General features: G+C 45.6%; 1 protein-coding gene across 1 annotated transcript; it reads left to right on the forward strand.

The window, feature by feature from the left end:
• Window positions 1-9542: 9542 nt before the first annotated feature.
• On the forward strand, window positions 9543-11634 carry LOC128765344 (uncharacterized). Its single transcript, XM_053876031.1, has 3 exons — window positions 9543-10000; window positions 11334-11534; window positions 11621-11634. Exons 1-3 carry the CDS (start codon window positions 9544-9546, stop codon window positions 11632-11634), a joined length of 672 nt encoding a protein of 223 aa, XP_053732006.1. The 5' UTR covers window position 9543.
• Window positions 11635-12791: the final 1157 nt, after the last annotated feature.

The raw sequence follows: 12791 nt of genomic DNA on the forward strand, positions 1-12791 counted from the left end.
TTCGAACTTGATTTTTTTTTTCTTTGATTTTTTTTTAAGTGATAGCCCTAGAACTAGTTGATTCTAATTGTATATGTTTTCTTTTTTCAGAAATGGCTGAAGTGGTTGCAAACATCTAGTTCAGAAGGCAAGATTTTTCAACTGTTTAGAAAACAACATTAAAATTACATGGAAAAAAAATAATTTTTAAAAAATGAATTGGAAATGCAAAATTTGCAAATTTGTAACACCAAGAAAGACTCATCTAATAAACATTACAGGCTTAGACATAGCCACGGTGGGGAAAACTTCCTTGTCTTTATTGGGAGTGTTATTGCTCATTTAAAACGTGGGGCAGCCTGCGAACACATTAGTCAAGAAGCTATTCGAGCCATGAGACAGTGATACACGCAGAGGTCTAGTCTTTTAAATGTCCGTGTTGCTCTTTTAACACCATATTTTGAGCACATTGGCCGTCATTTAAAAAAGCAGGAAACAGTGTCTTGTCTGTGAAAATTGTAATTTCACCTTCACCTTCACCTTCACCTTCACCTTCTTCTGCCGCTTATCCGGGGTCGGGTCGCGGAGGCAGCATTCGGAGCAAGGAAGCCCAAACTTCCTGGTCCGCACAAACCTCCTCCAGCTCCTCCCGGGGGATCCCGAGGCGTTCCCAGGCCAGACCGGAGACATAATCTCTCCAGCGAGTCCTGGGTCTTCCCCGGGGTCTCCTCCCGGTAGGACATGCCCGGAACACCTCCCCAGGGAGGCGTCCAGGGGGCATCCGGATCAGATGCCCGAGCCACCTCAGCTGGTTCCTCTCGATGTGGAGGAGCAGCGGCTCCACCCCGAGCTCCTCCCGGATGACCGAGCTCCTCACCCTATCTCTAAGGGTGCGCCCAGCCACCCTGCGGAGGAAACTCATCTCAGCCGCTTGTATCCGCGATCTCATCCTTTCGGTCACTACCCAAAGCTCGTGACCATAGGTGAGGGTGGGAACGTAGATCGATCGGTAAATCGAGAGCTTCGTCTTGTGACTCAGCTCTCTCTTCACCACGACGGTCCGATACAGCGACCGCATCACTGCCGCCGCTGCACCAACCCGTCTATCAATCTCACGCTCCCTTTTTCCCTCACTCGAGAACAAGACCCCGAGATACTTAAACTCCGCCACTTGAGGCAAGACCTCTCCACCAACCTGGAGAGAGCAAACCACCGTGTTCCGGTCGAGAACCATGGCCTCAGACTTGGAGGTGCTGATCCTCATCCCGGCCGCTTCACACTCGGCTGCAAACCGACCCAGCGCATGCTGAAGGTCCCGATGAGGCCAGCAGAACAACATCGTCCGCAAATAGCAGAGATGAAATTCTGTGCTTCCCGAACCGGATCCCCTCCGCCCCCTGGCTACGCCTAGAAATTCTGTCCATAAAAGTGATGAACAGAACCGGTGACAAAGGGCAGCCCTGGCGGAGACCAACATGCACCGGGAACAGGTCTGATTTCCTGCCGGCAATGCGAACCATGCTCCTGCTCCGGTCATACAAGGAGCGGACAGCCCCTAGCAGAGGGTCCCGCACCCCATATTCCCGGAGCACCCCCCACAGGACATCGCGAGGGACACGGTCGAACGCCTTCTCCAAATCCACAAAGCACATGTGGACTGGTTGGGCGAACTCCCATGAACCCTCGAGCACCCGGTGGAGGGTATAGAGCTGGTCCAGTGTTCCACGACCGGGACGAAAACCACACTGTTCCTCCTGGATCAGAGGTTCGACTATTGGCCGAAGTCTCCTCTCTAGTACCCTGGAATAGACTTTTCCAGGGAGGCTGAGGAGTGTGATCCCCCTATAGTTGGAACACACCCTCCGGTCCCCTTTCTTAAACAGGGGGACCACCACCCCGGTCTGCCAATCCAGAGGCACTGTCCTCGACTGCCACGCGATGTTGCAGAGACGTGTCAGCCACGACAGCCCTACAACATCCAGGGATTTCAGATACTCCGGACGGATCTCATCCACTCCCGGGGCCCTACCACCGAGGAGCTTACGAACAATTGTAATTTCAAAACCAATATATACAGAACGCTTGCCTCTCATAGGAGCCGGAAACACAATTTACACTCACTGCGTGACTTTAAGTCAGAACTTTTGCAGAGGTGCGTCAATCCTTTAAATGCAGGGGATGATCCTTTTGTTGTTGAGGTGGATACTGAGAATGCAGAAAATGAAGATCCTCAAGATGAAGAAATGAGAGAATTGTCTTATACTTATTATATGAGTTAGTCCAGCTACAGTAGTCTAATGGGAAATACTTAATTCTAGTTTAGTTGGAATTACTTAAAAAGATAAATTCAAATTGTTACAACATTTTTTTTTTAAGTTGAGCCAGTGTAATTCTTTTTAGAGTGTAGTGAGACTAGAGGATAACATACCCGCTGGTCCGACGGACTGCTTATCCAGAGCAAGTCCTAGTCACCAGTTTCTCCCAAGCTTTATTCATTGTTTGTAGAGCTTCTTCATCTGTCATCACTATCACTCTCTCGAGGTTGGTGAGCCATGACTGTCAAGGGCCTGACTTGAGTGGCGGCCGCCCACTGGGGTCTCTGACCTCCAGGACCCACAGGGGGACAAAGTCAGGCACCCTCTTCGCATTCCTGTTCAGACAAAAAGCATCATGATTTGCACCCTGAAGCGCTTCTGAAATCCATGGCTCCATGATATAAACCCGACCTTACTGGGGCTCGACAAGCCATAGTTTGGCCACCAAATGGTTTTATGCCTCATATTTTTGGCTGCACCAGGTCAGGCACCTGATCACGGCGACACTTTGCAGGCCTAAAAGGCATATTTAAAACGCTAGCACTTGACGGAGCACAGAGTTGTCCGTGCTCATGAAGGTGAAACAGCAGGAACAAGCGGTCACTCGCAGACACTCGCGTGCGTGTGCGTGACATTCGGCTTAGCAAATTGCCCAAGAAATAGTCATTAACTTCACAGAGCCAGATGACCAGCCTTTCTCTGGTGTTGTTTTAAGATGGAATTGACTGAATCCGCTCTGTTTTGTGTGTGTCAGCTGCAGCATTCTTTGGCCACCTGAATCTGAATCTTTTGCAAACGTCCAGAGTGGAAACTTTCATAAAAGAGGTTGAAGACAGCTGCTTCCGCTGATTGCTCTCAATGTCTCTCGGAGCATCCCTAATTTTTACAGAGCGTCATGCTGGCAAAAATGTTGAGCCTCGTCGCATCAAACCGATCACATCACTGGCGTTTTATTCACCTTTAAAGCGCTCCAATTGCGCAGTTTTCTCCCGCGCGTCCACAGCTGTGCCAACAGAGTCGATCTACTGGAGGGTGAAAACAGTGCATTTTGAACACTGTAAATAAGATGTGAGGAGTGATGATTCAAGTTCAGAACATTGCCAAGATTGTTTCATGAGTCAGTCTGGATGCTGGACCCCGTTTTCAAAACTAGAACTAGAGAATCACTGGAAGTGGTCCTCATGCATTTTCCGCGGCGCAGAGAGCACCAGTACCCCCGCCTCTTATGGACCTGTGCAGCTTATGTACAAAAAAGTTAAATTTCGTGGGTGTGGCTAATATTCCGGTGCACTCTGTAATTTGGAAAATACGGCATATGCAGTATTTACAGCAATGCAATGTATTTTTTATTATTAGTAGTAGTATTAGTGGGTCCACATGCACACAGTAATGTATACACGTGCTCACACACACCAACAGGTCTTATGTAAACAGTGCAGGATGTCAGTCATGGACTTGTGAGGTGAAAGGCAAAGCACCAGATGGAGGGAAGAGTAGCACTGAGGAGACCAATGAGGGTCAGGGGGTCAGACAGTGATGACAGCAGAAGATGAATGAGAGGTAGTTCATAAAAGCTTGCTGGCTGTATCATTAATCATCTTACAGAAATTCAGTGCAGGTTTTTTTTTATCCTACTATGCACTCTTACTGCCACCTTCTGGTATCTCAGTAACGAGTAACATGGAGTATTTTCCTGCTTAAACAAATAAGACACGTCAAAAGCTATAAACAGACATGACTTATTGTCAAGTTATTTTCAGAAACTGCCTGTCTTCAGCCCAAATATAAAAAGGGGCCTTCAATGACTGCAGGGATTTTATTTTGAACACAGACCACTGATGTTTTGTTCTTTTATGACAATGACCATCAGGTTGAAAACAGAACAATTCTGAACTTAAATCCAAAATCAGCCAACGATACTTGGTGGAGCTCATGGGGCACCTTTCCACTTTTTTTCCTCTTCACCTGCTCTCTTCCAGCTCCTTTTAAATCATCTTTGGGAGGTAACTTCCAATTGCCGACCTTCACCATGAAGTGAAGCACTCAGAAGAGATAGCTCCGTCCTCCACCATGGCACATAAAAGACTCTCTGCCAGTCTAAAGCTCCACATCCGCCAAAGGTAGCACGACACAGCCCCTTGGGAAGAGTTTCAGGATTCAGATAAAGCAACACAGAAGAGTCCTCAACTCCATATGCACTCTGGGCTGCTGTAGACAACACAGGCTACCTGCTCTCTAAGAGAGGCATTAAAGAACCATTTGATTTAGCGACTCAGAGCCATCTTACACAGCACAGAATTAGACATCTTTTTGTTGCGGATCCAGTGTTTTGAAACCAGCCTCCAGTTTTCCGATGCGGCCGCCTCAGCGAAACACCATGGTGAAACTGGAGTCAAGCTATCTGACTCTTCCGCGGTCGCAGTCAAGCTATCCACAGTCAGATTTTCAATGCGCGCAGAGACATCATATTACGGTAGCAATGAAAGTGCGAGTTGAAACAAACCAATGATTCTTGCCACAGAAACTTTTCCACTTTATTTCTTATTTTGAGCCGAATTAATATTTAAACGAGACAAATAAAAATGTATATCATTTCGGTCAAACATGAGCCATGATTGGTGTTTTTATTTTACGTGTGAAACATCCGTGATGACATCATTAATTTGACCAATGCAGTCCTGCTAACATGATGTAATAATACATTTCATTACATTGGATCATTTTTACTTTTACTCATTATTAAGGCCTGTGATTAAATATGCATTTACATTACAGTGTTATGTACTTTGACCAAATACTACACAGAAATGTACAAAGGTCTGTGAATAACAACATCACATCCTCATAGTAGAGAGTAGTAGCTATCACCAGACTGATTTTGGTCGCATCGAATTTTGGAGCACTCCAGGATTCTCCAGGATAAGTGTAATAAAAACACATCTATTGCAGAATCATAGTGTGGTAATCCAGGCCAGAGTAGGTGTCGGAGGCAGATGCTTGTCTTGCTCACCAAAGAAAGTTTATTAATAAGGTGCTCCAGGATGCATAAAGAAAAAAAATAGAATAGATTGCAAAGAAACTCATCTCAACTGAAAAGGACTGAACTCATTTCAACTGAGATTAAGCAATGCACACCTCTGCACACCGCAGTCCCCCTTTCTGGCCTGCCTGCTTCTCTCTTCAAGCGTTTGAATCTGGACTGTACCTCTCAACAGGTAAATCCCAAATACCACCGAGAACCACAACTCATTCCTGCAGTATGAAACAAAGTCCACTGCTCACCATACAGCGAACACAATCTGCCTCATAACCGTCAACCTAGCGCCGTCACTCTATCATATGTAAAAAAACAAAACAAAACACTTCCCTACCTTGGCCACCTACAAAGTTGGAGCTTCCCGCGATGTCACGAATGACATCACCAAGGTGATAAAACCAGGAAGTGACGCGCCACTCCTCCTTTTTCCCTGATGGCCTCATGGTGAGTAACACAATCAACATGCATAACAACTAATAATATCTAAATAACTGACATTTAATTGAACCAATAAACATGTTTTAACATAACCACTCCTTTGTGTTGATTTTTAATACACCAGAATATGCAACTCAAGCGAAACCCGGGATAGTTTGAGCGCATGATCCAGGATAAAGATGGAATTAAATCAACAAAACGAGCATCCAACAATAACTTTACAGTTTCTCAAATCATTGAAAGCATTCTCACTTTCTGGAGTCCATTTAACTTTTACAGGGCTGGATTTACGAGTCATTTCTGTCAATATGGGGGAAGGCCTCTGGGTATCTTGTGGCATTATCACAAACAACAAGAATATACTTGTGACCTCCACTACTCCTTTCTAGTGGAGCTACAATATCAATAGCGATACGAAAGAAGGTGTCTCTATAATGGGCATTGTAATGAGAGGAGCCCTATCTCCCTTCCTGCCTGGTGCAGTTAGCTGACACTGTGGACATGACTGACAGTATTTTACTGTGTCGCCATACTGCTGTGGCCAGTAAAAATACGGTAGCATTCTCGAAAATGTTTTTGACTGTCCTAAATGTCCTGCCCACGGGTCAGAGTGGCTCAAATTAAGGATAGTTGTTCTCAAACTCTGGGGAATGTCCAACTGATCTCCCATTTGACTGCGGCGATACAGCCTGTCTTCCTTAATCACAAACACCTCTTTCACTTTATCAGTCCACTTAGTTGCCTCTGGCACACATTTTGAAAACACAGTTGCAAGTATGGGGTCATCTCTTTGCAGCCTAGCTATGTCACATGGAATTGTGAAATTGTCACTGTCAAACATTCCTCATGCTCTCTCCTGTCGTCTTTGTCTTCTACTTTTTATTTCCTTTGGCTCCTTGTCATTTTGGACATCGACTTCCTCATCTGCGAATGGCAACTCCTCCTATTCTTCTGTGAGGCGGCTCTGATCCTGTCTACTTTTGGATCTTGTAACTACAAGCAAGTTGTTACTGGTACAGTCAACTCTGGTCTCACCCGACATTTTAGCTATAAGCTCAGGAAGAAGTGGAATATCGCAGCCCAATACAACTTGGTAGGGGAGATGCTCTAACACACCAACTGACAACTTATACTGTTGCCCCTCGACCTGAATTGTTACCTCAGCTATTGGATATACAACTTTGAACGTTGGCAAACTGTCCTGTCTGACCAGAGTACGATCACTACCCCGAGTCCAGGAGGGCCAAGTTCACTACTTGCTGCTCCCTGCTGGTCAAGGACATCTTCAGACATGTTGAGGACTAGTGGACACTGAGTAGCTTGTAACCTTGTTCCTCTTCCTCTGGTTGGCATGTCTACACTGCCCCATACAGGCTTGGCATCCCACGGCAACAATTAACTCAGCTTAACTGGAAAGGACTGAACTCATTTCAACTGCGATTAAGCAATTGTGCACACCTCTGCACACTGCAGCCCCCCCTTTCTGGCCTGCCGGCTTCTCTCTTTAAACGTTTGAATCTGGACTGTACCTCTCAACAGGTAAATCCCAAATACCACCGAGAACCACAACTCATTCCTGCAGTATGAAACAAAGTCCACTGCTCACCATACAGCGAACACAATCTGCCTCACAACGGTCAACCTCGATCCGTCACTCCATCATATGTAATAAAGCAAAACAAAACACTTCCCTACCTTGGCCACCCCCAAAGTTGGAGCTTCCCGCGATGTCACGAATGACATCACCAAGGTGATAAAACCAGGAAGTGATGCGCCACGTCCTAACTTTAAATGAGACAAATGGGTGACAGTCAGCCACTTTGTCACACACACACACAGACGGACGCACTAACGGACGGATGGACAGAGAGACGGGTGGACAGACAGACAGACAGACGGGTGGACAAACAGACAAAAATATTGGATGGACGGACAAAAATATTGGACGGATGGACAGACATGTACATCTTTATGGCTCCATCCACATGGATAGATGGCTTATTTACACTCTATTTACAATATATACACTCCCAGTATACATGTCAGTGATGCTTTCAGTTGAGTTGATGGACGTTTCCACAATGCCAATGCAAGTATGGTGATGCCATTCATCGCAGGCATTGCACTGAACCATCAGTTCTCCATTGGGCGCTGTACAACACACGCAGTACACATGGACAGCAAATTGGCTTCCTTGTTGCACCTCATGTGTCTTACTTTCAAATGAAAAGTTGGGCGCAGTTTTCTTTTTGAATGATGAAAACAAGGATGCTCTCATGCCCTTCTCTTTAAAGATGCAGGTCTCTGGCCTCATTTTTTGCATGTAGCCCCAACAAAAGCTATTGCAAAAAGGCCACAGGTTCCTCCACTCCTCTGTTCCTGGACTACAGGTCTCTGAATGGTGAAATGGCTTAGAACTGGCCATAACAGCCATGGCAGTATTTGTTTTGTGGCTGAGCTGCAGTCCTTTCTCATAAATGGCCAGCTCATTTGGTCCACAGAAGACATTGCTGACCATCACCCAATGATTGCCATCCACATGGAGAACCTGAACAAAGATAGACTTGGGGGTTCCAACCACTCCACCATTCCCAATGGCTGAGAAAAGAAGGACTGATTGGAATCCGTCCAACTCTGGGTGCTGTCTTGCAAGGTAGTAGGAGACCAAATCTTTTTTGTCACTGGTAAGCCAGTAATTTTGATTCAAAATATTGGTGATCTCAGTGACTTTGGCCTCAATTACCAGCCTGCATGTCATCTGTGGGTGTTAATCTATCCCATGTCGGGTCTTTGCTTTGTGACTGATTCTGCATTGTTTGGCTGTCTTCCTTTTTTTTCCCAGGGACGGTCTGAACAAATGTAAAAATTCAACAAATATTTAATATTTCAAAGCAAGTAGTGAAAGTAAGATAGACCTCAGTTGGCTACATTTTAGAAGTGCCTTAATATGGTTGACAGTATGTGTGTAGATTAAATTAATTTGGTATAAAAATAATAAAAACATTAATAATTTCATAAAAATCAGGGACACATGAGGTTTCAATTTGGCCTATTTAATAAGACCATTTTCAGCTGAGCTCTGACAGATATGTTGTATTACCTCTTGAGAATCAGATGCAGGAACACTGCAACTCCTGCTAAGCAAAAGTCCAGACCACAGAGCTACATGTGGGAAGAACTTGGAGACCAGTGATGAGATGAATGTCTCAGAATAGTACACATTGGCTTCTCCAGATGAATCCGGCTGCGCCTTGTTGCACACGTCAGCAAAATGCTGAACAAAAGCTGACTGTCCAACATCAACCTGGTGCTTTATGCAGAAGAACATTTCAGGCAGTTGTTGTGGGTTAGAAAATGCCCAGAAAATTAGTAAGGAAAAAGAAGAAAAAACATTCACCCCCTATTTTTCAAAGTAACACCATTTGTTCATTTGAAAACGTTGGATTGTTATTTATCCAGGAGGTGGTGCACATGCGCCGTGAGGCACATGAGTGACGCATGCGCAGCTCAGTAAACAACTGAGCTGAGCGAAACCGTGTCTGACTTCTCATGTGCTTCACAGATTTTCTGCATCGTATATAGCGGAAATCTATTTTTGCTGACCAGATACCCCTAGATCTGATGCCGGTAACATTTGGGGGCTCGTCCGGGATCGTGTTGCATCGTCGGTGTGGGGAAGAAGTAAGCATCGCCGAGATCTAGTGACTGACACTTCAGGGAAGGCTGCAAAGTCTGCGTCATCCAGACAGTAGAGGACATAGATTCTACGCTAAGATGGCTACTACAACCCCACGGCGAATGCTGGTTTTCAAGATCCAAAAGAGACTCTCTGAATTGAGATTGAGCCAGCTTCAAGCTTTTGCAAGTGCAATGGATGATGGTGAAGAAAGGGAAACTCTGGCTAATCTGACTGAGCTAGAACTTTATGACATGATTGTTGATTACCTCAGAGGGGAAAGATTGAGAGACCTCGAAGATGAAGGCATGGCTCAACTCCTCTATCTCGAAGACCTACAGAATCACCTGCTGTTCGACAGAGATGAAGGATCCAGAATGACAGAAGAGGTGCCAACTCACCAGGTGGAAAAGACGACATCTACTGGCCAACCAGCCGCCTCGGCATCATCAGCCAAGAATAGAGACGTCCAGATATCAACACCTACAACGGACAACAACTCTCATTCACCGCCACATCGGAGCCACCTCATCACATCGCCAGTGCATCTGGACGGTAACGGTGCCCACGGTGTTCGGTTCGATAGTGCCAACCCTTCTCATGCTGGGGAACAGTTGGTGAGATTTACGGATGTGACAGCTCTGCTTCCACGCAGAGAGTTTAAAATTCATGGTGGTCAGATTTCTGACACAGGGTCTGAAGTGTCATTCAGTTGTCTTTGTAAACAGATGGACGAAGGATTGCAAGAAGGGTTTAGTGAGAGAGAGATACTACGCACTGTAATTAAGATCACAAAACCTGGTACCTTCAGAGAGATGTTGGCCAACAAAGATGACTTGACCCTGGACGAACTAAAACGGTTTCTTCGTTCACATATAGGAGACAAGAGCAGCACTGAGCTCTTTCAGGAACTTAGTACTGCAAGACAGCATGACAGAGAAAGCCCACAGCAGTTTCTGTACAGACTGATGGGTCTAAAGCAGCGAGTTTTGTTCGAATCACAGCAAAGTTTTGTTATGACCGAAAGCTTGTACAGGGAACTTTCCTTCATACTCTTTACCAAGGTTTGAATGAAAAAAACACCCATGTTCGTCGTGATATCAAACGTTTCCTGTCAGACCTGCCAGTCAGTGACGACTTCCTTTTGGAGCAGATCACCAAGTCCACCAATGAGGAAACTGAGAGATTACGACGCCTTACTACAGTAGTCAAAACCCAACCGATAACAGTAAGTACCATTCAACATGACACTGTTGAGCAGATTGATCAAACTAAGCAGCCCAAGGCTGATCAGAATAAGCACTCCAGAGTTGATTCTGAGCTTCAAGCTAATCGTGCTGCTATTCTGGAACTGACTGCCCAAGTGACATCATTGACTCAACATTTAGCTCAAGTAGTAAGACCAAGTGAACCAGTGAGTTCGATGAGACCTTGTCCTCCCCCAGGTAGGACCCAGACACCCACAAAGGAAACAAGGGGCAGGTGTCCTGACTGCATTCAAGCAAACAATTTAAATTGTCCTCACTGTTTCATTTGTGGCCAAGCTGGTCATAGAGCAGTTGGATGTTTGCAAAGAAACATTTCGGGAAACACGAAGAGGTCACTGGAGCGAGGCTGCCAGTGACCGACTCTCGTAAGAAGCCTCAGGAACAGGTTGACTCATTTAGGAACATTACACCTGTTAAATCCAACAAAGGATGTCAACCTATACAGAAGAAGCGTGTGGCACAGCTAATTGGTAAGCGATGCATGGTCTCATGTGCCATTAATGGGGTGCCAATACAGATGCTGTTAGACTCAGGGGCTCAGGTTACTATGGTGGGGAGGGAGTTTGTCAGGAACGCATTGCCCAACATTGAAATTCTGTCACTTGAATCTCTGCTTACAGAACAGCCACTGAAGATATCAGCCGCTAATGGCACAGAGGTTCCCTTTGACGGGTGGGCTATTGTCGAACTCCAAATACGCAGTGAGAACCATGGACATGCTGAAATTCAGGTGCCTCTTTTGATCAGTCGTAATGGTGTTAACTGTGCTATTCTTGGGAGCAACGTCATCACTGAGATTCTCAAAGAAAACAAAGAGCATGGTGATAAAGTTGATGTTACTGCCATACTCAAGGAAGCAATGAGTGCCAGTGAGAGTACTGTTGAATCTTTAACTACTGCCCTTCAGATGCAAACTTCTGAGGAAACACCTCTTCAGTGTAGTGTGCGAGTTGGGAGGAAAGGAGTGAAAGTACCAGCTGGTCAAATCTTTGAGGTTCGTTGTAGAGTCAGAGAATGCCCAGAAGGGGGAACTGTGTTGTTTGAGCCTGCGATGGAGAACAGCTGTCCGGATGGGTTAGATTGTTTTCCTACTCTTGTAGATGTTGGCCGAGGTGCTTCCAAAATTGTCAGAATCCCTGTTCAGAATTTTACTCAACGTGACATTTACCTGGCACAGAGAACGATTCTGGGCACACTTATGGAAGTCACTCAAATCAAATCTCTCAGTCACACTGGTGAAAACCCAAAGTCCAAGCTGCGTCCTGTTGTGCAGACTTGTTCAGCTCAGTTTAGAAGTCAACAACCTGCGGATGTGACCAGAGAAAAGTGGCATCCACCTGTCGATTTGTCACACCTCGAAGAGGATGAGCAACAAATAGCAAGAGAAATGCTATATGATGAATCAGACGTATTTGCTCAAGATGATTCAGACATTGGTTGCATTCCAAACCTGCAACTCAAGATACAGCTCAGTGATGAGACGCCAGTCCAAAAGCGTTACAACTCAATACCGAAACCTTTGTATAAAGAGGTCAAAGACTATGTGCAGAACTTACTGGACCATGGTTGGATAAGAAAATCAACATCGTCATACTCATCCCCTGTTGTCTGTGTGAGAAAGAAACACAAGAGCTTACGTTTGTGTGTAGATTATAGAGAGTTAAATCGCAAGGCCAGACCTGACCGTCATCCACTTCCACGTATTCAGGAGCTGCTGGATAACCTGGGAGGCTATTCCTGGTTCTCGATACTTGACCAGGGAAGCGCTTACCACCAGGGTTTTGTTGATGAGGACTCCAGACATGTCACTGCATTTAGTACTCCGTGGGGGTTATACGAGTGGCTCCGTCTTCCGTTTGGTCTGAGCAATGCGCCGGCAGCTTTCCAAAGATGTATGGAAGGTGTCCTAGATGGCTTGCGTGATGAATGCTGTTCACCATATCTAGATGATGTGCTTTGTTTTTCCAAGACATTCCATGAACATGTAGAGGACCTGAGGCAGGTACTCAGCCGCTTAAGAGAGAATGGAATCAAGTTGCGTCCAAAGAAATGTGAGATGTTCAGAAGACAGGTGAGAT

Source organism: Synchiropus splendidus, chromosome 9 (assembly GCF_027744825.2).
Source record: "Synchiropus splendidus isolate RoL2022-P1 chromosome 9, RoL_Sspl_1.0, whole genome shotgun sequence".
Classification (NCBI taxonomy): Eukaryota; Metazoa; Chordata; class Actinopteri; order Syngnathiformes; family Callionymidae; genus Synchiropus; species Synchiropus splendidus.